This window comes from Podarcis melisellensis (genome assembly GCF_964234715.1).
Source record: "Podarcis melisellensis genome assembly, chromosome: 3".
In the NCBI taxonomy this organism is placed as follows: Eukaryota; Metazoa; Chordata; class Lepidosauria; order Squamata; family Lacertidae; genus Podarcis; species Podarcis melisellensis.
The window spans coordinates 1,326,243-1,347,837 of record NC_138530.1 but is presented as its reverse complement, the minus strand read 5'-3'; the positions used below and the strand labels follow the sequence as shown (position 1 = coordinate 1,347,837).

General features: G+C 49.7%; 2 protein-coding genes across 3 annotated transcripts in view; one reads left to right on the top strand and one right to left on the bottom strand.

Moving 5' to 3' along the window:
• Positions 1–9,632, top strand: part of SELENOI (selenoprotein I) — a 52,585-nt gene extending 42,953 nt beyond the window's left edge. Inside the window, exons 7-10 of the mRNA XM_081904255.1 lie at positions 700–748; positions 2,221–2,401; positions 4,542–4,724; positions 7,034–9,632. Coding sequence (XP_081760381.1) covers positions 700–748; positions 2,221–2,401; positions 4,542–4,724; positions 7,034–7,156 — 536 coding nt within the window. The 3' untranslated portion in view covers positions 7,157–9,632. The remainder of the gene's footprint in view (positions 1–699; positions 749–2,220; positions 2,402–4,541; positions 4,725–7,033) is intronic.
• Positions 9,633–12,813: 3,181 nt separating this feature from the next.
• Positions 12,814–20,787, bottom strand: LOC309365923 (sterile alpha motif domain-containing protein 12-like). Of its 2 annotated transcripts, none has more exons than XM_081904539.1 (4): positions 20,452–20,787; positions 16,900–17,074; positions 15,683–15,974; positions 12,814–13,642 (listed from the first exon to the last, which is right to left on the bottom strand). In XM_081904539.1, exons 2-4 carry the CDS (start codon positions 16,981–16,983, stop codon positions 13,638–13,640), a joined length of 381 nt encoding a protein of 126 aa, XP_081760665.1. In that variant the 5' UTR covers positions 16,984–17,074; positions 20,452–20,787; the 3' UTR covers positions 12,814–13,637. The 2 variants fall into 2 exon arrangements, with proteins under 2 accessions (XP_081760665.1, XP_081760664.1); XM_081904538.1 differs by having other exon boundaries at positions 16,900–17,050; positions 20,452–20,786.
• Between the last annotated feature and the right edge of the window lie 808 nt (positions 20,788–21,595).

The window sequence follows — 21,595 nt, the reverse complement described above, 5'->3', positions numbered from 1 at the left end:
CTTATTTCCTTGATATATAATGGAAGAGCATTCCACAGGGCGGGCGCCACTACCGAGAAGGCCCTCCGCCTGGTTCCCTGTAACTTGGCTTCTCGCAGGGAGGGAACCTCGGAAGTCAAACATAATCCTCTCCGGAAAGACGTTCGACTTCCAAAACTTTCGAATTCTGAGGCGCAGCTTCCGATTGGCTGACAGCTAGGCTTTTTTGCAGATCGGAAGCTGCGTCGGACATTAGGCTTCCAAGGAACATTCAAAAACCAGAGCACTTCTGGGTTTTCAACATTCAGGAACCAAAACATTCGAGAACGGAGCGGTTCGAGAACTGAGGTTCCACTGCATTTATTTTTATAGCCTGCCTTTTGTTCCTCAAGACAACTCACCTCTGCACGGTGGTCCTGGTGAATGCACAACATGCTGAGTCTTAACAGAACAGAAGGAAGCAAATGCATTCTTCCATGAATGATAGAAATGGCCAGCACTGTAGGAATTGCAGCTGTTGAGCCAGCCCAGCAAAAGCTTCCTTCTTCACCAGCACCTGCTCCCCCCTTTTCGGAGACACTCACATCCCCTGCCTCAAGTTGCTGTTACAAATCCGAGTGAGGGTTGTGGAACAGGCTTTGCTGTGTGGCAGAGTCTGTCTTTGTGTGAAGGGAAACGCGTGCTCTGAGTCGTAATCTGGCCCTCCTCTCTCTCCCTTAGGTTGCGCGCTGACTGTGACCCTCCCCATGAGCCTGCTGAACTACTACAAGTAAGTCCTGTCTGAGCTCGGTTGTCAGTGCCCCATGGGGTTGGCTGCCCCAGTTCTGCTGGGGTGTCAGCGCCACTCAGTGTCTCCCCCAGTGGGGAGAGTTTTGAGAAAACAAAGTGGGCACGAGTGGTGCCAGGGGCAAGCCTTTGCTTTTGAGACTATGGAGCAGAGAGATTGGCTGGGCCCTCTCTCTGAAACAGCTAGGCCAGGCCTCTTGGACAAAGCCTGGCCTCCTATATGTATTTTATTTTATTTATTTTGAGGATTTTGTGCCCCGCCTTTCAGCCAGGAAGGCTCCCATTGTGGCTTAAAAGTAAAGGGACCCCTGACCATTAGGTCCAGTCGTGGCCGATTCTGGAGTTGCGGCGCTCATCTCGCTTTATTGGCAGAGGGAGCCGGCGTACAGCTTCCGGGTCATGTGGCCAGCAGGACTAAGCCGCTTCTGGCGAACCAGAGCAGCGCACGGAAACGCCATTTACCTTCCTGCCGCAGCGGTACCTATTTATCTACTTGCACTTTGGCGTGCTTTTGAACTGCTAGGTTGGCAGGAGCAGGGACCGAGCAACGGGAGCTCACCCTGTCGCGGGGATTTGAACCGCTGACCTTCTGATCAGCAAGCCCTAGGCTCTGTGGTTTAACCCACAGCGCCACCCGCGTCCCCACAGAGTAGCTTACGTACTATCAAAATGAGACTGTCTCGCAGAATTATACTGCCCTCCCCAAAAACCCACGACACGCAAGGAGAAAGGGACAGGGAGGGAAGAGGAAAAGGAAAACCAAGGCACCGAATTCTAAATAGTTGTTCCTCTAATGACCAGCTGGCCCAGTTCAGGGGCAGGAGGTGCCCGGTGGAGGAACTGGACCTCCGGAAAAGCTGGTCGTATAAGTCCTGCTGCTTTTCTGTCTCTCCCACTGAGGCAGCCCGAGGCACTGGCTGCCCCAGGTGACCTTTGAGGGGAGAGAAGGTCTGATGGGGCTGGCCTGATCCCGGTGGAGGGGGCTCTGCTTCTCAGCCCCAATCTTCCTTTTGCTGGCCACACTTCAGCCTTGCAGATGAGACCCCGTTGGAAGAACTATATCAGGTTCTGCCTCCTTCAGAGTTAGTCTGATGGTGCTCCCAGCTGCCTTTCAAGACCCACCCCCCTTTTGAAAATTTTATTTCTTAAAAGAGTTGTATACCGCTGTGTCATTTTAAAAAATCAAAGCGGTGCCGTACCAAGTTAAAAACGGACATCAGTTAACCATTGTGGATGGATGCCTTTGTGATTTCCTGGCAGAATAGAAAAGTTTTCAGCAGATGTTTAAAAGTTGGCACAGAAGGCCCCTGCTCAGTCTCCAGTGGCAGAGAGTTCCACAGGACTGGGCTGGTGACACTAAAGGCTGGGGGTTTTGTTGTCCAACGAGCCTCACCAGCTCTCGACCAGCAAAGCTCCTGCGGGCGACCTTTTGCTGACGCCTCTCCCGCCTTTCAGAGCCTACAGAAGCAACACCCTGAAGCACCACTCCTTCTATGAGGCGATGTTGCCCTTCCTCTCGCCGGTCCTCCTCTTCATCCTCTGCACCATTTGGATCTTCCACTCACCCACGCAGATCCTGGAGACCCAGCCCCGCCTCTTCTACTTCATGGTCGGCACAGCCTTCGCCAACATTTCCGTAAGTTCCTTCTGCTGCAGAGACGCCTGCGCAGAGGGGCTTGGCAGGGCAGGAGCAAAGCCGCCTTGCCTCGGGGTGTGGCCCTCCAGCCCTCTTTACCCGGCCCTCAGCAATCTCCCTTGGCCACGCTCCTCTCTGGCCCTGCTCCACAACCCTCCTCCAGCATTTCCCCCCTTACGTCTTTGAGCTGTAATCAGTTCCTCCTCCAATGGTGAGATGCGCTCGTCGAAACTTCTGGCTTCCATGTGGCTGGACTCTAACCTCCTTGCGCAAGAGTTCACCCAGGAGACTGCTTTGCCCTGCATGTGCCACTGATTTGATCAACGGAATGGGCACTGCTAGAGGCGCCACATGAGACCCACAGAGCATTGAGGGCGGCAGCACCTAACCTTAGGAACTCCCTGCCTGTTGATATCAACCAGCTCCGTCGCTGTACTTTTTGGCACCTGCTAAAAATATTACTGTTTAGACAAGCCTACCTGGACGATAGGCAGGTGGATGTGATTTTTCAACTGTTTCACTATTTTAAGTTGTTTTTTAAAGCATTGATGTATTCTCTCCCCCCCCCCCCCCGATTTTACAGTCATACCTCGGGTTAAATACGCTTCAGGTTGAGCGTTTTCAGGTCACGCTTCGCGGTGACCCGGAATTAACAGAACATGTTACTTCCGGGTTTCACCGCATGCGCAGACGCTCCAAATGACGTCACGCGCATGCACAGAAGCGGTGAATTGCGACCCGCGCAGTCACAGGTTGCATTCTACTCTGGATGCGAATGGGGCTCCGGAACGGATCCCGTTCGCATCCAGAGGTACCACTGTATTGGTCTATCTTTTTGTAAACCAACCACTTTGAGGTCTGTCCCACCCTCACCCCCCAAATCAAGCAGTGTCTGAATTTTTATGAAATACATAGATAGGAGTCATGTGGTGCAATGGCCCCTGGAAGGCTGTCTGCTGAGGATCATAGGATAATAGACTCAGAGAACTGTAGAGTTGGAAGGGACCATGAGTGCCATCTAGTCTGACCGCCCTGCAATGCAGGAATCTTTTTGCGCAACGTGGGGATTGAACCACCCTGAGATTAAGAGTCCCATACTCTGCCGACTGAACTGCTGTGAATCTTTTGTAAAAAAATTAATTTAATTTCTTTTTTTGACAAAGTAATAATCATACATAAATAATAATAAAAATGTGCACCCACCACCACCAAGACCATTCCATTGTAACTATCCAACCTCCCAAAATTTCAACACCTCTTGCAATGGTTTGACCCCTTTCCATTTTAACAGTGCAAATTCTACAAACACCCTCCATATCTCCTCAAAATCATTTCTCTTGCATATTCCCCATCTTACTTTAACGGCACATGTTAAGTTATCATTCATAGCTATATTCCAGACCTCTTTATACCATTCTTCCATTTTATATTCCGTTTGCCCCTTCCACTTCCCAGATACAATAATTCATGGAGCTGTCAATAAATTTGTGAGCAAGTCCTTCACAGCCTGCGAACCTTCCAACCCCTCGTAAATTCAAAATAATGCTACCTCTGGACTTTCGGTCAGCTTTAACCCCGTGAATTCTGTTATCTCTTTGCCAAAACAAATCCCTTTGCCAAATTCCCTTGCCAAAACAAATGTGAATCTTTTTAAGGAAAGAAGCTTTTTTAGGAAAAGCCAGCCCCTCTTTTTTTTTTTTTTTAAGGAAAAAAACTTCCATATCATTGGTCTAACTTTCCAGGTTCCCTGAACTGGGGAGTTAGCTCAAGGGGCAAGGAGGAGAGCCTCAAAGCCAGGAGGGTCCCAGAGTCCCCTTGCCGACTATATGGGTTTGCTTGTGCAGAAAGCATCTCCACGCCAGCAGGGGTTTGCATTTTGGGCTGCCTGCCCTCCAGCGTTGCCCTTGGATTCCTGCCCATGTGTGGGACTGAGTCTCTGTTACAGAGGATCCTTCCGCGCTGCAGCAGTAGAGTTCTGCCAGAAGCCCTAGAGCGGTGCCTCTGGAGCAGTGAAGTTCTAGAGCGGCTCCCTCAGCGGTGCTCCAGGAAATGGCCCTGGATGGATTGGAGCGGCTGTTGGTGGAGGGCCTCTCCTCCCATCCTGGTCCTTCCTTACCAGCTGTTCCTCCTCTCCCCCCAGTGCCGCCTGATCGTCTGCCAGATGAGCAGCACCCGCTGCCAGCCTCTCAACTGGCTGCTCTTCCCGTTGGCCCTGGTCATCTTCGTGGTGCTGACCGGCGTCTTGCCGGAGAGCGAAACCTTCCTCCTCTACCTGCTCACCACCTTCATCACCTTGGCACACATCCATTATGGAGTCGGCGTGGTAAGTGATCCGGTGGCACGTGTGTGTGGCAAAGGTAAAGGGACCCCTGACCATCAGGTCCAGTCGTGGCTGACTCTGGGGTTGCGGCGCTCATCTCGCTTTATTGGCCAAGGGAGCCGGCGTACAGCTTCCGGGTCATGTGGCCAGCAGGACTAAGCCGCTTCTGGCGAACCAGAGCAGCGCACGGAAACACTGTTTACCTTCCCACCAGAGTGGTACCTATTTATCTATTTGCACTTTGACGTGCTTTCGAACTGCTAGGTTGGCAGGAGCAACGGAAGCTCACCCCATCGCGGGGATTCGAACTGCTGACCTGATCAGCATGTCCCAGGCTCTGTGGTTTAACCCACAGCACCACCCGTGTCCCTGTGTGGCACAGAGCGCCCTGCAAAGGATCCTCAGTGCCGGCCTTGCCTGCGGCAGTTTGCCGCAGAGCCCAGCCAAAGCCTCCCATCTCTTCTCGGCGGCCTGGGCTCACCTGAGGTTTGTTCTCCGGGATGAGCCACTTGCAGCAGCAGCGCTTCTGAGGCAGGCTGAGCTGGGGGCTGGCCTCATTTGCTGTGGCAGCCCTTCAGCTCAGCCTCGACAAAGGACCCGGTGCTGGTTTGGCAGGCAGAGGTCAAAATGCTGCCAGAGTCTCGACGTTTCTGCCGCAACAGACCCTGGGCGGCTTCACCTCTAGACTCAGCCCATCTTCTTTTTTCTTTTTTTCTTTTCAATTTTTTAATATATAATAATTATTATAAATTTATTTATACCCCGCCCATCTGGCTGGGTTTCCCCAGCCACTCTGGGTGGCTTCCAACAAAATGGTAAAATACAATAGTCGGTCAAGCGTTAAAAGCTTCCCTGAAGAGGGCTGCCTTCAGATGTCTTCTAAAAGTCAAATAGTTGTTCTTCTCTTTGACATCTGGTGGGAGGGCGTTCCACAGGGCAGGTGCCACCACCGAGAAGGCCCTCTGCCTGGTTCCCTGTAACTTGGCTTCTCGTAGTGAGGGAACTGTCAGAAGGCCCTCGGCGCTGAATCTCAGTGTCCAGGCAGAATGATAGGGGTGGAGACGCTCCTTCAGGTTTTATTGGGTTTTACATTTTTGACATAATCACATCTGACAAAATAAATTACCAATTATCCCCTGCCCCCCGACTTCCCCTTCTGGTTTATAACATATTAACTTCTTCTGCTTGCTGTCTTATCCCTTCTTCTTAGCAGTTGAGCAAGAGGGAGGGAAGGTGATAGAAGTGTTAGAATGGGCTGTGGGCTTGATCCAGCATCCTCTTCCTACATTCTGTGTTCTCGGCACTTTCCAAGTGGGAAAGGTTTGGGAGCCACTGATCCAGCTCCAACCATCTCCTCCTCAACGATGTTGCCTCTGCCCCAGGCCCTTTCCATTTTGCAGGCAAGGCAAAGGGGAGGCTATAAAGGAGGAGGACGCACGTTCACAGTGAAACTCCCAACATCAGCCCCTTACCTTAGACTTCCTGCCCATGTAGTTCTGGGCCAACCAATCCGAATCCATCGCTTTCATATTGGCTAGAATCTGCCCCTAGGAGGGAAAAGGGAGAGGAAGGCTGATGCCCTTCCCCCTCCTTAGGGAAAAGCCCCCAAGAGCCGCACACATGCTCCGTGCGCTCTTTAAAAGGAGCGCGGCTCTTGGGGGAGCCTTAGCCATACGCAGCCTCTCCCAGGCAGGGGTGAAGGCTCCCCTTGCCCGGGAGAGGCTGTGCACGGCCAAGCAAGAAGCCAGGACAGCTAGCGGGATCGCAGCGATCCGCTGGCTGTCCTGGCTTCTTGTTTAGCCGTGCGGAGCCTCCGCAGGGGCTGTCCCAGAAGCCAGAAGAGCGGCTCTGTCCCTTCCCCCACCTCCCAGAAGAGCCCCCAAGAGCCATGCTCCCTTTAAAGAGCTCGCGGCTCTTGAGGGAGGTGGAGGGAAAGCCAGTAGGCTTGCTTTCACTGAAGCCAGGGGGGCAAGAGGGATCAGTGCACGCCATTCCCGCTTGCTCTCCTGGCTTCAGGATTAGCCCTTGCAAAACCTCCTGTGCAAAGATGGAGGAGCGCTCCCTCTTAGCTCAGGATGCTTTGCGTTGCTTTCTTATTTACTGTTTTCCTCCCCTAAAAACTAGGTGCGTCTTATGGTCCGGTGCGTCTAATAGAGCGAAAAATACGGTATATGTAGAACTTGAAGGCAGGCAGAGGAGAAGGAAGGATGGGGCTTGGAGGGGAGGGGACCACGGTCAGGGGTCTGCTTTCCAGCAACAACACTCCCCTCACCTTGCCCGTTCTCTCTACCTCTGCTTTCTCCCCCTCCCAGGTGAGCCAGCTGAGCAAGCACTTCAACATCCGCCCCTTCTCGCTACGAAAGCCCAGCTCCGATTGACTAGACGTGGAGGCGGGAGAGAAGAAATCCGGCCCACCGCCTGCAGGGGCTCTGTGAACGCAGCCCCCCCCCCAATGTAAATACACTTCAGCCATCACCACGGAACTAAAATTTGACCCACTTTGGGTGGCAACGAAGCCTGGCAGCCTTGCAGAGGGACGGACCCTTCTTGCCCCGCCTCTCTCTCATGGATGCGCAGGTGGCTGGGCAGGGGCTGAACCGCCGCGAACATGTCCTGAACCAGCATGATGCTTCCAGACCAAGCATGGGTCCATGCCACCCAGAACTCTCCAGGGAGACACCCAAAAAACCACAGACGGGCGCCAGGGGCGTCTCTGAAGCCACACAATTGCCGGAACACATCTTCAGGTTACGCTGAGGACAGCGTGGCCCGCTCTCCGTGGACCCAGCCACACAAGAGGGGTTTTTTGTGTGTGGCTAGAACGAATCAGCTGCTTTAAGTAAGGGGCCTTGGTGGCGGTAATCACACAGTGAAAACACGACTATTCTATGTAGGTTATATTATCCTTCCATTCACTTCCTCCTCTCCTCCCACCCACCCCTGTTGTGGCTTCCACATGGCCAAACCAGATGTTGAAGCAGCAGATGCTGGCTCCACTCAACGGAGGAGGAGCCTGCCTTCCAGCCCACCCTGTCTGAGCTGCTCTGGAGAGCAAAGCTGCAAAACCTCCTTCACCTTTCCGGCAGGATTACGTTGCGGCAAGCGGCACTCTTCTGTGGGATAACCTTTGGGGTGGGGGACGGAGACCGGCCGTTTCCAAGAACTGTTTTGTCAGGCGTATAACCCTTCCGTGCGGGTCCATTCCGAGTAGCTCTGCTTCCCTCTAGAGGAAATAATCGAGATCTCCTTTCATCGAAACAACAAACGAACTCAGTGTTTGCCTCCATGCTCGGCTCTAGTAGATGAAGGTGGCTTTCCTCTGTGTTTGTTCCCCAATTGGAAATGTTGTGTTCAGCCTTCCTAACCCTGCTTGAACTGTGTGGTGGTGAAGTCTGCGCCGATTCCCCCTCCCTTCTTCTCTTTAATTTCATGAACAAGCCTTGTGTTTGGGGTGGGTATGCCTGTGCGTCCTGGCATGAAGAGGGCAGCCGAAACCCAGCTTTTTTGGAACGGTGGCACCCGGAGGAGACCCAATCACAGCAAAGGATGTTCCTACGTGATTCCGAGGGCAGGGGCTGCTTATGGCTCCTGCTCCTAAAATGAGAGGGGGCGACCCGCTCTTGTGGATGACACATTCCACTCTGGGGAGAGAGAGAAATGGGAATTGTGAAATGACTATTTAACCTTTCTTTTTGTAAGCTTAAATCATTATGTCAACAAGCAATGTGAAAATCCAGGAGCCAGTGCTCTTTTCTGCCTCCAGCCCCTTCTAAATAGATCCTTTTCTTTTTCTGTTTTCTTCCCACACTTTAAATGCCTTTTTTTAATTTCTTTTGGTGTGTTAATGAGCAAGGGAGGAGCTTGTTCTGACCCTTAGTGAGGCACCTCTCAAAAAACCAGCAGGAAAGAGCATTGGCCTCTGGGCATGGATGATGAAACAGAAACAGGTTCTCATTCTTCGCTTGTTTGGTGAATGTTTTCATGGCTATAAAAGGTGAACCAGAGATGGGGATTGGGTAAGCTTTTCTCTCACTCACTCACTTTTTTTTTTTAATTAAATGATTTTGCACAGAAAAAGTTGGGTGTACAGAGGAAATGAGACGTGCTTTGAATACTTGACGCTATCACAGCCGAATTGAAATGCAGCAATCAGTTGATAATTTTGGTGCACTGAGTTAGACCCACCCCAGAGCCGGTTTCCAATTCTGGAGGCGGCTGAGTCAGAGGGAGGGTCTCCTTTATTTTGTGTGTGTGTGTGTGTTTGACTAATGAATCATTGTGAGAACATGTGTTCCTCTTTACTTTCTCTCTTTGCTTTGGAAGCAGGGGTTCTCAAATTGACAGTAACTGGCGGCAAAATTGCACGGGCCCTGATGGCATAAGCCGAGATGACGATAATGATGTGACTCACTAAATCATTCCTTGACGTGCTGCCTTGGAAACATCGTCCATGCTCCAAGGCGCACGTCCAGAGGGGGCCAGGCCAGCACTGAGTGGACGAAAGGACAAAAGGTGTTAACTTCCTGGCGTCTCCCAAGGCAGGCTTTGCTTGGCTGTCGCCTCTCAAAAGAAACCTGGTTCTGCTTCCCTTACCTATCTAGGCTTCTTGATAAGGAACCTGGTGCCTTAAGAAGATTTGTCTCAAGTTGGAGAAAAGGTCGGCTGTCTTAAGCAGAATGTTGGAAAAGTAGTTGTCCAAGTTAAAGGGAGTACAGCGTGGCATCTTCAGCTGCGGAAACGGGTTTAATTTCTGCTGTTTTGCCATCTTGATTGTTTGAAGCTCATTCAGCAATCTGGGAGGGACTCCGATGCACCATTTAACCATTATTATTTCTGTCTCGGGTTTTGGTGGCATCGGGTTTTTTGTGTTCATCTCAAATATTCTTCGAAATAAAGGTATTGCATGTTGAAGAGGTGAATTTGTGCCCGCTGCCACTCTCAGCAGGTGATTGTAAAAACGCTTCGAGGAGTCCTCTCCGAACCCAAACCCGTCTTCTCCCTCTGCGATTGAAAGGGGCATCTGAGGCAGCGCTCGTGACACTTCCTTAAACTACTTGCTCCACATTTTGCAGTCCTTTGTCGCCGTCAGAAATCACTGCCCCGCCTTTTTGTACGTTCTGAGAGCGAAATCTTCCTTTCTCTGCCTTGATTCACTACTGCTGCCTGTGTAGCTGCTGATGCGCTGCTGGTTGGCTCAACCTTTTAAGACGCAGTTCTCCGGAGGCGTGGGCAAAGGAGCTGCGGGGAGCGGCACAGCACCCCACCCCACCCCAAATCAGTGCCCTGCAATCCTGCAAGGTTCAGGCTTTGGTAGTAGTAACCTGTAGTCCAAGCAGTGGGTTGCACAGAGACATGGCCAGCTTTCCCTGTTGCTCAAAAACTCCCTGGCAGGCAGAGAGGTCTAGATGTAGAAAGTCCCTGTGCTTTGCAGAAGCACCTCTCTTCCCCCACCCCAAGCCCAAATGCAGGCTTGAATAGGATGAATCGGAGCTGAATGCGAACAGCTTGGCGGCTGAGTGACAGCTGGCCTTCAACCCAGGCTGCTCCTCGGCTGCCTCCTCCCCCCCCCCCCCGGCCTTGATTTCAGAGCAGGGTGTTCGGCGCATGAGTCTCCACTGCTGTGGGTGTGCAGATCATGCGTGTGGGGCTGGGCAGCTACTCCAAAGTGCCATTTTCATTTGAAAAGCAACCCTAGGAAATAAGATATTTCGTGATAACTTAGAGCAGGGGTGGGGAATAATTGTGTGCCCCCCCCAATCTTGCTGGACTCCTGCTGCCATCAGCCGCAGCCAGCATTGTCTAGAGTGATGTGAGCAGAAGTCCAGCAAGATACGGGGGCCCCCAAGGTTTCTCGCCCCTAACTTAGATACTCCTGTTTGCAATCTCCCCACTAAACGGGCTCCGCTGCTATCTTGGATTGGTCTGTTTCTCTGCGTAGGACAGACACACACCCTGCCGGTGTAGTTCAGGCCTTCGTCGCCTTCCCCATGCAGCAAGTTGGACAGCATCTTTGCGCCCCCTCCCCCAAGAATTGGAAAGGGGGCTCTCTGTACAGAGCTCACCCCTTTAGATAGGACTCGAGAGCTCTCACCTGGAAGGCTTCAACAGCATACTGGAAACCTTTTCTCTGCGTTACAGCCTTACTCTGAAAATGCAGGCAATTGGGAACGGGGATGTGCCACGCATGCATTTTGGACCAGTTTACCTTCTGGGTCTCTGTGGCCCTGGTGATTTTTCTTTTTTTAGAAGCTGAATTTTTAAGCTATCGGGTGAAAGGTGAGGTTGGAATCCTTCCTTCTCTCCAATGTATTGCATTGTATTGGGGTGGGGGGGTCACATTTTGAATGAGTAGCCTTGCTCGCTGCTTCTTTTGTCCCCCACTAAATATGAGGGTGAATGTTCAGTCCCTTGGGCCTCGTTGGTGCTCTCTCTGCCAGGAAGGACCGTCCTCGGACAAAAGGGGGGCGGTCTCTCCGGCCGGTATTCTGCAAAGCACCGGTTGCGCCAGACTGCCAAGGGCTGGGTTGTGTCAAAGCAAACGGACTGTACAGATCGTAATTATTATTAGCGAGAGAAAATTGCAATAGGAAACCTGTACATTTCTCACGGCAGATTTCTCCGCCACCCCTTCTTCACGCTTCCATCAGGATTCATGTCTGTCTCATATGTACATTGTTTGAGGTTGACAGTCTTGCAAATGGATTTGGATTCCATTCCATGAAATGCTATTGGTGAATATTTATTGTATTTAAAAACGGAAACAACAAAGCTTCAAAAAAAGAGAACCTATTATGAAATAAAACTTCAATTAAAAAATTTCCTGTGCTTTTTAACATCTCTGTCTCCTCATCTCTGTGGGTGTTTCTGCTGTGGAAACAGTTTGGGGAGTGGGGTTGCTTTTGCAAATGCTGAAATAGTGACTGGAAGCTAGCAAAACGGCTGCAGCTTCTGCCACATACTCTGACCAGGTTGCTAGGGCTGGCTGGGGAGATAAATGATGATGATGACAATTGATGATGATTCCTTTTCCCCTGACCTGGACTCAAGGTCTTAATATTGTTTTAATTCTTCATAGAATTAAAACAATGCAAGAAACAAACTTATAGATAATAAAAACACAGCACTATTAAAAGCTTTTCCTTTAAAAAACAGTTCCCAAAGAAAGGCTTTTTGGAACAAGAAGATCTTCTCTTGACGGTGGCTTCTCTAAGAAGGGAGTTCCAAAGTTGCCCTGGGAACAGCCACCAAGACATCCCTACCAAGTGAGCCTCCCCTGAAGATCTCAAAACGTGGGCTCATTCGTATGGGGGAAATACTGTTTCAGACAGCCTGGTCCTAAGCCACCAGGCGAGATCCTTGCTCCTGTTGTTTTCTGGGCTTAGGGGGAGCCAGAGAGATGGTGGATCATAGCTTGTCTTGCTACACGAGGAGTCGAATGCCTCCCAAGGGCTGCTCAAGAAGGTTGAGGATCAGCAGAGTGGGTTTTGAGACAACAGTAAAGACCAAAGGAGTTTGCGAAGGGACCTTGGTGGGTCCGGCCAGAGGGGGTTGGACTAAATGACCTTTGTGGGGGGTGCCTTTTTAGGCTAGGGGTGCAGAGATGCGAGAAGGCCTTAAATGCAGTGCTGGTTCCTAATCCTAATGTTCTCTGCCTGCTGGTTTCTTTCTCTCGCTCACCACCTTGTGGCTGAACAATTCTCTGCAGTGCAACATCCCAGCTCCAGCAACAGTCCCTGCTGCACACGTCAAGCTTGCGAAGATAAAGGAATTTAAACACACAAGGACTCAGCCGCATATATACTAAAGCAGGGGTCAGCAAACTTTTTCAGCAGGGAGCGGGTCCACTGTCCCTCAGGCTTTGTGGGGGGACGGACTATATTTTATTGGGGGGGGGCTAAAAAGTTTTAAAATAAAAGCACACATTCTACTCATGTAAAAACACGCTGATTCCCGGACTGTCTGTGGGCCAGATTTAGAAGGCGATTGGGCCGCATCCGGCCCCCGGGCCTTATTTCGCCTACCCATGTACTAAAGTAATATTTTTGTATGGTGCACTGTAATAAAAGGTGATTTAATTTTGCAGGGCAGGAAATAGGTTATGTATCTGTTTTATTTGTAGCATCATACAGTGGTACCTCGGGTTAAGTACTTCATTCGTTCCGGAGGTCCGTTCTTAACCTGAAACTGTTCTTAACCTGAAGCACCACTTTAGCTAATGGGGCCTCCTGCTGCTGCCGCGCTGCCGGAGCACGATTTCTGTTCTCATCCTGAAGCAAAGTTCTTAACCCGAGGTACTATTTCTGGGTTAGCGGAGTCTGTAACCTGAAGCGTCTGTAACCCGAGGTACCACTGTACTGGGCTTCCAGGAATCAAGTCCTGTTGAATTCAAAATGACAAACACTTTCTCAAACGACAGTTTCATAGTTTTATGTCTCGGCAAATCAGTCCACCTAACTCAGTATGGCCCCCCTTGACTGGCAGGATCTCTGCAGGGATCCCCCCCCCCCAGCCTGCAGTCCCCAGATGTTGAGCCTCGTACCTTCTGCATGCCTAGCAACATAACTTCCGCTGCTGACCTGCAACACTTCCCCATACCTACGAAGTGTGGGTCATCCTCCTCTGACCAGATGTTTGCAGGAGGCCCCTAGGAGGCTACAGGCATGGGGGGCAGCCCACTTCCCTGAGAAAACCCACATTCTGCCACGAAAGCCTTTGCCCCCGGTGCTGCAAACTGCCAAGTCCAAACCCCAAAGCAGCTCCTTCCATTCTGCAGTCCTTGAAGCCTGGCCTGGCCCTGGGCTTTGGGCTCCACTGTCCTGCTCAGAGGTCCAGTTGCATCCAAAGGTTGGCACCAAAGCGTGTTCCATTTTTGGCATCCCAGACAGAGCTGCTCACTTGACAATGGGCCTCCCTCGATCACGCTGTGTGTGGAAGAACGGAAAAGGGGTTGTTTAGTTTCCTTCAGAAATATTGCAAGACCGCTAATTAAAACGCTTCCATCGGCGGAACTGGCACTGCTACAGGTGCGATGGACATCCGCTTCGCATTTGTAAGAACTCAGACTTAAACATGGCAGCACCTCCACTTAGGAACTCCCTGCCAATTGACAATTGACAGAAATGTAAAGTATTGCACTTGGGCAAAAAAAATGAGAGGCACAAATACAAGATGGGTGACACCTGGCTTGAGAGCAGTGCATGTGAAAAGGATCTAGGAGTCTTGGTTGACCACAAACTTGACATGAGCCAACAGTGTGACGCGGCAGCTAAAAAAGCCAATGCAATTCTGGGCTGCATCAATAGGAGTATAGCATCTAGATCAAGGGAAGTAATAGTGCCACTGTATTCTGCTCTGGTCAGACCTCACCTGGAGTACTGTGTCCAGTTCTGGGCACCACAGTTCAAGAAGGACACTGACAAACTGGAACGTGTCCAGAGGAGGGCAGCCAAAATGGTCAAAGGCCTGGAAACGATGCCTTATGAGGAACGGCTAAGGGAGCTGGGCATGTTTAGCCTGGAGAAGAGGAGGTTAAGGGGTGATATGATAGCCATGTTCAAATATATAAAAGGATGTCACATAAAGGAGGGAGAAAGGTTGTTTTCTGCTGCTTCAGAGAAGCGGACACGGAGCAATGGATCCAAACTACAAGAAAGAAGATTCCACCTAAACATTAGGAAGAACTTCCTGACAGTAAGAGCTGTTCGAGAGTGGAATTTGCTGCCAAGGAGTGTGGTGGAGTCTCCTTCTTTGGAGGTCTTTAAGCAGAGGCTTGACAACCATATGTCAGGAGTGCTCTGATGGTGTTTCCTGCTTGGCAGGGGGTTGGACTCGATGGCCCTTGGGGTCTCTTCCAACTCTATGATTCTATGATTCTATGACACCAGGCAGGCACCTTCCCTCTCCTCTTTTTGGCACCCACTAAATAAAACATCTGCCTATCCAGATGCTTAGAAAGTTGATGCGAGTTTTAACCTGTTTGTAGCCTATTGTTATTTAAACTTTTCAAAGTGTTGTTAATCTTTCTAATTGATCATTTCATTGTTTTGTAGGCCGCTTTGAGGGTCTTTTCAAATAATCTAACAGTGTATCAATTTTATTCCACACCCATGCTTTTATATTTTATCTTATCTTACCACATTTCATTACAGCTCTATTCCTACGGTTGGACACATGATACAAAAGCAAGGGAATTAAAATTAATGTTTCTGTTTGATCCACCTCACATTCAGCATACATTACAGGCAATCACTACAGAATTTTCCTTTCCAAATGTGTATTAAGGCCGAGCAATATTCTGCGGAATTCATGTTCCATGTCTGCACTAATGCTGCAAAATGCTCTCTCGTACCCTGGTATCCTCTCTCTCTCTCTCTGTGTTTTCTTTATTATTTTTCCTTCTGTAATTTTCCCCTTATAACGTTAAAACTTCAATTAAAATTGAAATGTAAATCTCTCTTTTGTTCCACTTGATGGGTGTTTGGTGGAGGGCAAGGGGAACCATGGGGCAGGGTCCAGGGTGCTCACAGTACTGCCACCAGACCTCCCCTTTCATGATGTAACCATGATGTATGAATGATGTAGTTTTTTGGGGGTGCAACATGGGGATTAGCAGCTAATAAAAGTTTGGGGGCTCTTTTGTTCAGGGCTTCCATCCTGTTCCACCTGGTGGCAGGTGGGAGTCCTGTCGCGACAGTCTTCAATCAAGACCAAGCCTCCTGGCTGCTGTTTTGCTCTGGTATTCCTGGCTGGTGTCCTTGCTTTTTAGTCCAAGGGAGCCCTCAGATTTCTCCGTTAACAGGAATACATTTTATTAAATCAGTGCTCTCGGTCTCCCCACCCCCCAACCCTACACATTCTGCTTCCGTTCCAGTCCCAGTAAGGACTTTGACAGCACCCAGTAGATGGGGACAGTTATGGGGCACCCATGCAATTCCCCGCCCGCTTTGGGTGCCCATCCTCACCTCCTGTAATGTCCAGCAAGTCTTTCATCTCCTGCTGAATGCGGAGGTGCAGGACTTCACGCAACAGCTCCTGCCGCAAGCTCCAGGGCGCAACTCCCATGCGCTCCAGCGTCTCGTCCGTCAGACGCAGCAGGGCCTTTCCAGATATGGCGTGGCTGTGTGCCGCTTCCAGAAGGGGCTTCCCCTGAGCCCCCAGAGACCCTTGTCTCAGCCAGGAGCAGACCTCGGAGACGGTCCACTGGGCCACTGGCCGCCTCACCTGATCCTCCTCTTCCAAGGCCCCCTCCAAGCCCTGCAAGACAGAAGTTTGGCAGGCTGATTTCTCTGCCCTCCGCTTTTGAATTCACCCCAAACCAACCTCAAGCACAGACATAATAAAGTAAAAAAATCTAGCGTTTTGTTTGGAGCCCTTTAAAATGAGTTGACCCATCCAGAACAGTGGGAGGAGGAGAAAGGGCCTCATTCGGCTCCTTCTTACTCTCCTCCTTTTAGAGAAAATAATGTGTGATTTTGCTCTGTCTCCTTTGGGGTTCTGGGGATCTGGCATGATTCCCAGATCTTTGCAGTTCTTTCTAGTAAGTACCATAATAATTAAGATTATTCGCCGGCAGTTTGCAGAAAGCAATTATCTCCAAATGTGGCGGCCTCGAATTTACGAGTCCAGAGTCTGTGCCATGCAGCAGAAGGCAGCGTTTTGGAGTCTCTCTGCAGCTGCCACCTGGGCTCGCTTGTCAATAGTTCTGATAATCAAGATGTTTCTCTTCCTTAAATTATAACTAGTATCTTGTAAACTGTGGCTCGACCTTGCGTTTGGCACTGCCAAGCAAAGTGTCAGCCCACCCACGCTTCATGCAGCCTCACAGTTTAGAGGAGTTAGAACAATAAAACAAATATTAAGGATATTAAGGATTAGAATATTAATAAAGGAGAAGAACTTTGACAATGTTAGGAATCAATTTTATTAGAAATATGAATTTGGAGAACTGTCATACAGGTGATATAATGATATTCAGTTAGAGGGGATTCAAGGAAGTCAGTTATCAATGTTATGAGAATAAGATATCTAAGAAATAATCCTTTTTGTGTTTAGTTTATTGTATTGTAAAGTGTTTTTCTTTGTTGTGTGTTTTGTAATGTCTTTTTTTGTCATAAATGTGGAAAACCAATAAAAAAAATTTTGGGGAAAAGAGAGGTTGGCATAGAATAAATGCACTCACCGCGTCTGCAGTTGTGGGCTCTCCCAGTTGAGCTGCCAGGCCGTTCAGGACCCCCGCCAAGCTGCTCCCGGGACTGGTCTCCATGAGTACCCTGCGGTGGAAGAGGCAGGGGTCGGAGGCTGCAAGGTGGCGGCAGCAGGTGAGGGACTACCTGCAGACAAGGCGGGAAAGAGATCTAAGCAGAGTAAGAGAAAGGGGTGGAAGCAGAGGTGCCTGAGCTGCAGAGGCTGGTATCCCCATGGACACTTTTTGAGTAAATGCAAAGGGGGGACGGAACCCCCTCCCAACTTAGCTGCCAAACATTCCCCTCTAAAGCAGCCTCAGCCAGCAAGTGAAATGCTGGCTTATCAATGGTGGTGGTAATAATAATTATTATTATTATTATTATTATTATTCTGCTATTTATACCCTGCCCATCTGTCTGGATTGCCCCAGCCACTCCAGTCCCTTTTTGATGGTTGACATAATCTTCTTTCTTCTTTGGCGATCACTCATAGCCAAAGAAGATCGTCTTCCATAAACATGGTTTTAACAATGAGTCCGTAAGTGACTGTGGAGGCCAATTCTGGATCCGCATGTCCTTCCACAGTGGGGATATTGGTTTCTGGGTGGGAGTTGATCATGGTGTAGATTTGCCAAGTGTGCCTTCCTCTCAGCACATTTCTCCCTTGCGTCCTGAGTTTGAGGGTCTTCAAAGCCCAGGACACCTTTGGTAAAGGCTGTTCTCCAACTGGAGCGCTCACAGGCCAGTTGTCCGTGTTTATACTACATTTTTAAGATTTACCTTGAGACAGTCTTTAAACCTCTTTTTGTTGACTACCAGCATTACACTTTCCATTTTTAAGTTTGGAGTAGAGTAGTTGCTTTGGAAGGTGATAATCAGGCACAAAAGACCAGCCCAACGAAGTTGATGTTGAAGAATCGTTGCTTCAACACTGGTGATCTTTGCTTCTTCCATTATTCTGGTTTTAGTTTGCCTGTCTTCCCAGGTGATGTGTAAAGATTTTCAGAGACACTATTGATGGAATCAGGGGCTAACAAAGGCGTCATGACACCTGGGGCGGGGCGTCGCTATGTAGGGTGCGTGTGCAGCGTCGCTACGTACGACACATGCACCATACATAGTGACACCGCACATGCGCTGTACATAGATCCTCTGCTCACAGCTGCAGCCAAGAACAGAAGATTCTCCACATGTGGCTGCGGCAGTGCAATGGTTGCTTGCTCCGCCATGAGCCCGCGCAGGGTGCCTTCTTGTCACCCCCCCAGACATGGCACCCAGGGCGCACCGCCTCCCACCCCCCGTTGTGATGCCACTGGATGGAATCTTTCGAGGAGTTGGGGATGGTGTTTATAACATAATCAGTCCCTGCTGGATCAGTCCAGCCGCCTGTCATCACAGCAGCTGACCAAATGCCCCCATGAGAAAGCCCTTAGCAGGATCCAAACCCAAGAGCAACTCTCCCCTCCTGCAGTTTCCAGATACTGGCATTCAGCAGCGTTGCTGCCTCTGACCGTGATGGGCAGTGCACAGCCATTGTGGCGAGCAGCCATCAACCGCCCTCTCCTCCTCCATGAATTGGTCCAGTCCTCTTTTAAAGCCATCTAGGCTCCTGTGGCAGGGAGTTCCAAAGTTCAGCTAGGCAGGGTCAAGTTTCTCCTTCCTCCTTCCTGTTTCGTGAAATCTTTTATTAGACCTCCGGCTGGTCCCTGCTTCACACCCAAAACCTTAGTCAAACACGAGCCACTCTGATAAGCACTAGATAGTTGTTTTCCTGCTTTTCCTGTGCTGCCAAAGTTCTACCCACATCCTCTTTTGCCATCCAACCTCCCTCCCTTATGAAACTTCTGGGTATCATCCAGCTGCAGCTTATTTACACACCTCCAGTTTCCAAATGCTGTCACCTTTTGATGCTGAACTCTAAACCCACCCCAGCATTGTATTTTATTGCATTTGAATATTTTGCTGTTATGTTTCTGTGACCTCAGCTGCTTACAGGCTGTTATAAGAAAAACTGCTCCCTTTCCCTAATGGGGTATTCCGGAGCCCATATAGAGTCCTTAAGTGGGTTTCCTATTGGTAGCAGAAAATAACAGAGGCCAAGCAGAGAATATTGAGAAGCAAAGCAGCTAGGAAGCCTGATCTTCATTAAACTGTTTCAACAGGGTCCTCACTCACCCCACGCAGGAGGGAGGAACCCAGAACAATGGTGCGCAAGCCCTTATATAGACTTTTGAAATTGCCCACCCCGTAGTGTAAGATCACCCCCCAAAACATCATACATACATCACAGGAGGAGGCGGTCTACAGCTGAACTCCTGCCTGCCAGGTACCTGATAATGGTCACTGATTGCATTACCTGGGCAGCCTGGCCATTCTTTGGTGATGGCAAAAACTCTAGTTCCTAAGTCCAGATCACGGGCTCACCCTATTCATACACAAATACTCCCTTAAGACAGGATTTCCCAGTGAAAAGACAATGGGAAGGCTTTCCCCATTTGCCTCCCTTCCTGCAGAGGAATATTTTAGGTCATTGGGAGAGTTGAAATGGCTTCAGGATTGCTCTCCCGTACTATTTCAGACATGTGGTTCTGTAATAATAAAATTTAAGGTCTTATATATATATAATAAATGTTCATAGCTGTACCAACCAAGCATGTACATAGATCAGCACAGGAAGACCAACCTGAAACCATTTTGACTCCCAAACTGACCAAATGTTTTCCCTGAGAGGAGGGAGGGGGTGATGGAGCCTTCCCATTGTCTCAGGAATTGGGAAATCACCATCTCAAAGGGTGACAGACTACCAGGAAAGACAATCAGATAAGGTATTATCAGATAACCTGGCAAACAGGAAAAACAACAACACTCAAATTTAGGTTGTAGACCACCTTTTCTGTGATGTAAGTCTGATGTTTGTGGGGGGTGGTCGAGCTCCAGGACAGGGAATTTAAAATGTCTATATAAGGGCGGGCACACCTGGGTTCTGTGTCCTCCTCCTTCTCCTGCATGTGAGGGGAGCACCCTGTTGCAAAAGATCAATGAAGATCAGGCTTACTAGCTGCTTTGCTTCTCAATATTTTCTGGTTGGCCACTGTTATTTTCTCCGACCGAAGAATGGATGCTTTTGAATTCTGGTGCTGGAGGAGACTCTTGAGAGTCCCATGGACTGCAAGAAGATCCATCCTATCCATTCTGAAGGAAATCAGCCCTGAGTGCTCACTGGAAGGACAGATCCTGAAGCTGAGGCTCCAAGACTTTGGCCACCTCATGAGAAGAGAAGACTCCCTGGAAAAGACCCTGATGCTGGGAAAGATGGAGGGCACAAGGAGAAGGGGACGACAGAGGAGGAGATGGTGGGACAGTGTTCTCGAAGCTACCAGCATGAGTTTGACCAAACTGCAGGAGGCAATGGGAGACAGGAGGGCCTGGCGTGCTCTGGTCCAGGGGGTCACGAAGAGGCGGACACGACTAAACAACAAATTGTTATCATGGGGGACTCAGGCTGAGCATCCGGTCGACTCCTGACAGGCTGCAGCCTGTGAACTCACCTGCCTCCCCACTCCAGCTGTCTCATCCGTCCCCAGCGAAGGCTCCGGGGGCTTTGTTTGGCTGTGCCCCCCACCGCAGAAGACCTCCCCAGTCCTCCTGCCCGTTTCCAGACCTGCCTCGGAAATGATCTCAGCTGTTTTGCCTTCATCTGCATGCTCCTCCCTGGAGTTCAGGCCCAGGCAGGATCGGACTCTGTCTCCTGGCTTGCTGCCAAGTCACCGACATGCCCTTTCGTGTTCCTGATAGAGCGAGTGTTGCAGAAATCTGCTAGAAGGCTGCTCTCCGTCTCTTCTACCCCCCGGCATGCGAAAGTTTGCCTAATCTGATAAGCACCCGAGTTTCACTTGTGCACAATCTTCAATGCACACACCCAGGTGCGTGGGCACACAATATCACATCCCTTTTAATGACAGGGCAATGTTTAAGTGAATAGCCCAACCACCATGCCTGTGGATTGCGAAAAGAAAACTTTGCTTCAAATCTCTTGGGGTGTAGGAACAAACTCTGATTAATCCCTGAGGAACAGAAGGCCCTTTGCTCATTCTCCCTTATTTATTACTGCACTGTATATCCAAAAGCTGTGAGCACTGTTATAAGAATTTTAAGGTTTTAGATATGTAATAAATGTTCATAAATGCACCAAGCAAACACATACATACATAAATATATAATCCACATATCTGAAACCTCACAGAAAATAAGCCCTGAACAAATTGACCTCAAATATTTCTCTGCAAGGTCAAAGTGGGAAACCTCCCTGTTGTCTCTTTCCTCACAAATCCTGTCTTAAGGGCACATTTAAGATATGAACAGGGTGTGAGCCTGTGACCTGGCTCAGGAACTAAGTATTTATCATTACAAAAGACTGGCCAGGCTACCCAGGCAATCCAATCAAGTGACCATTAACAGGTAACCTGCCAGACAGGAGGTAAAGAATGCACTCAGATTTCTGTTGTAGACCGCCCTTGCTGTGATGTAGGTATGATGTATCTGGGGGTGGTCTTGAACTCCAGGGTGGGCAATTTAAAAGGTATATATAAGGGCAGGCACACCTTTGTTCTGAGTTCCTCTCCTCCCACCTGCGTGTAAGGGGAGACCCTGTTGCAGCAAATCAATAAAGATCAGGCTTACAAGCTGCTTTGC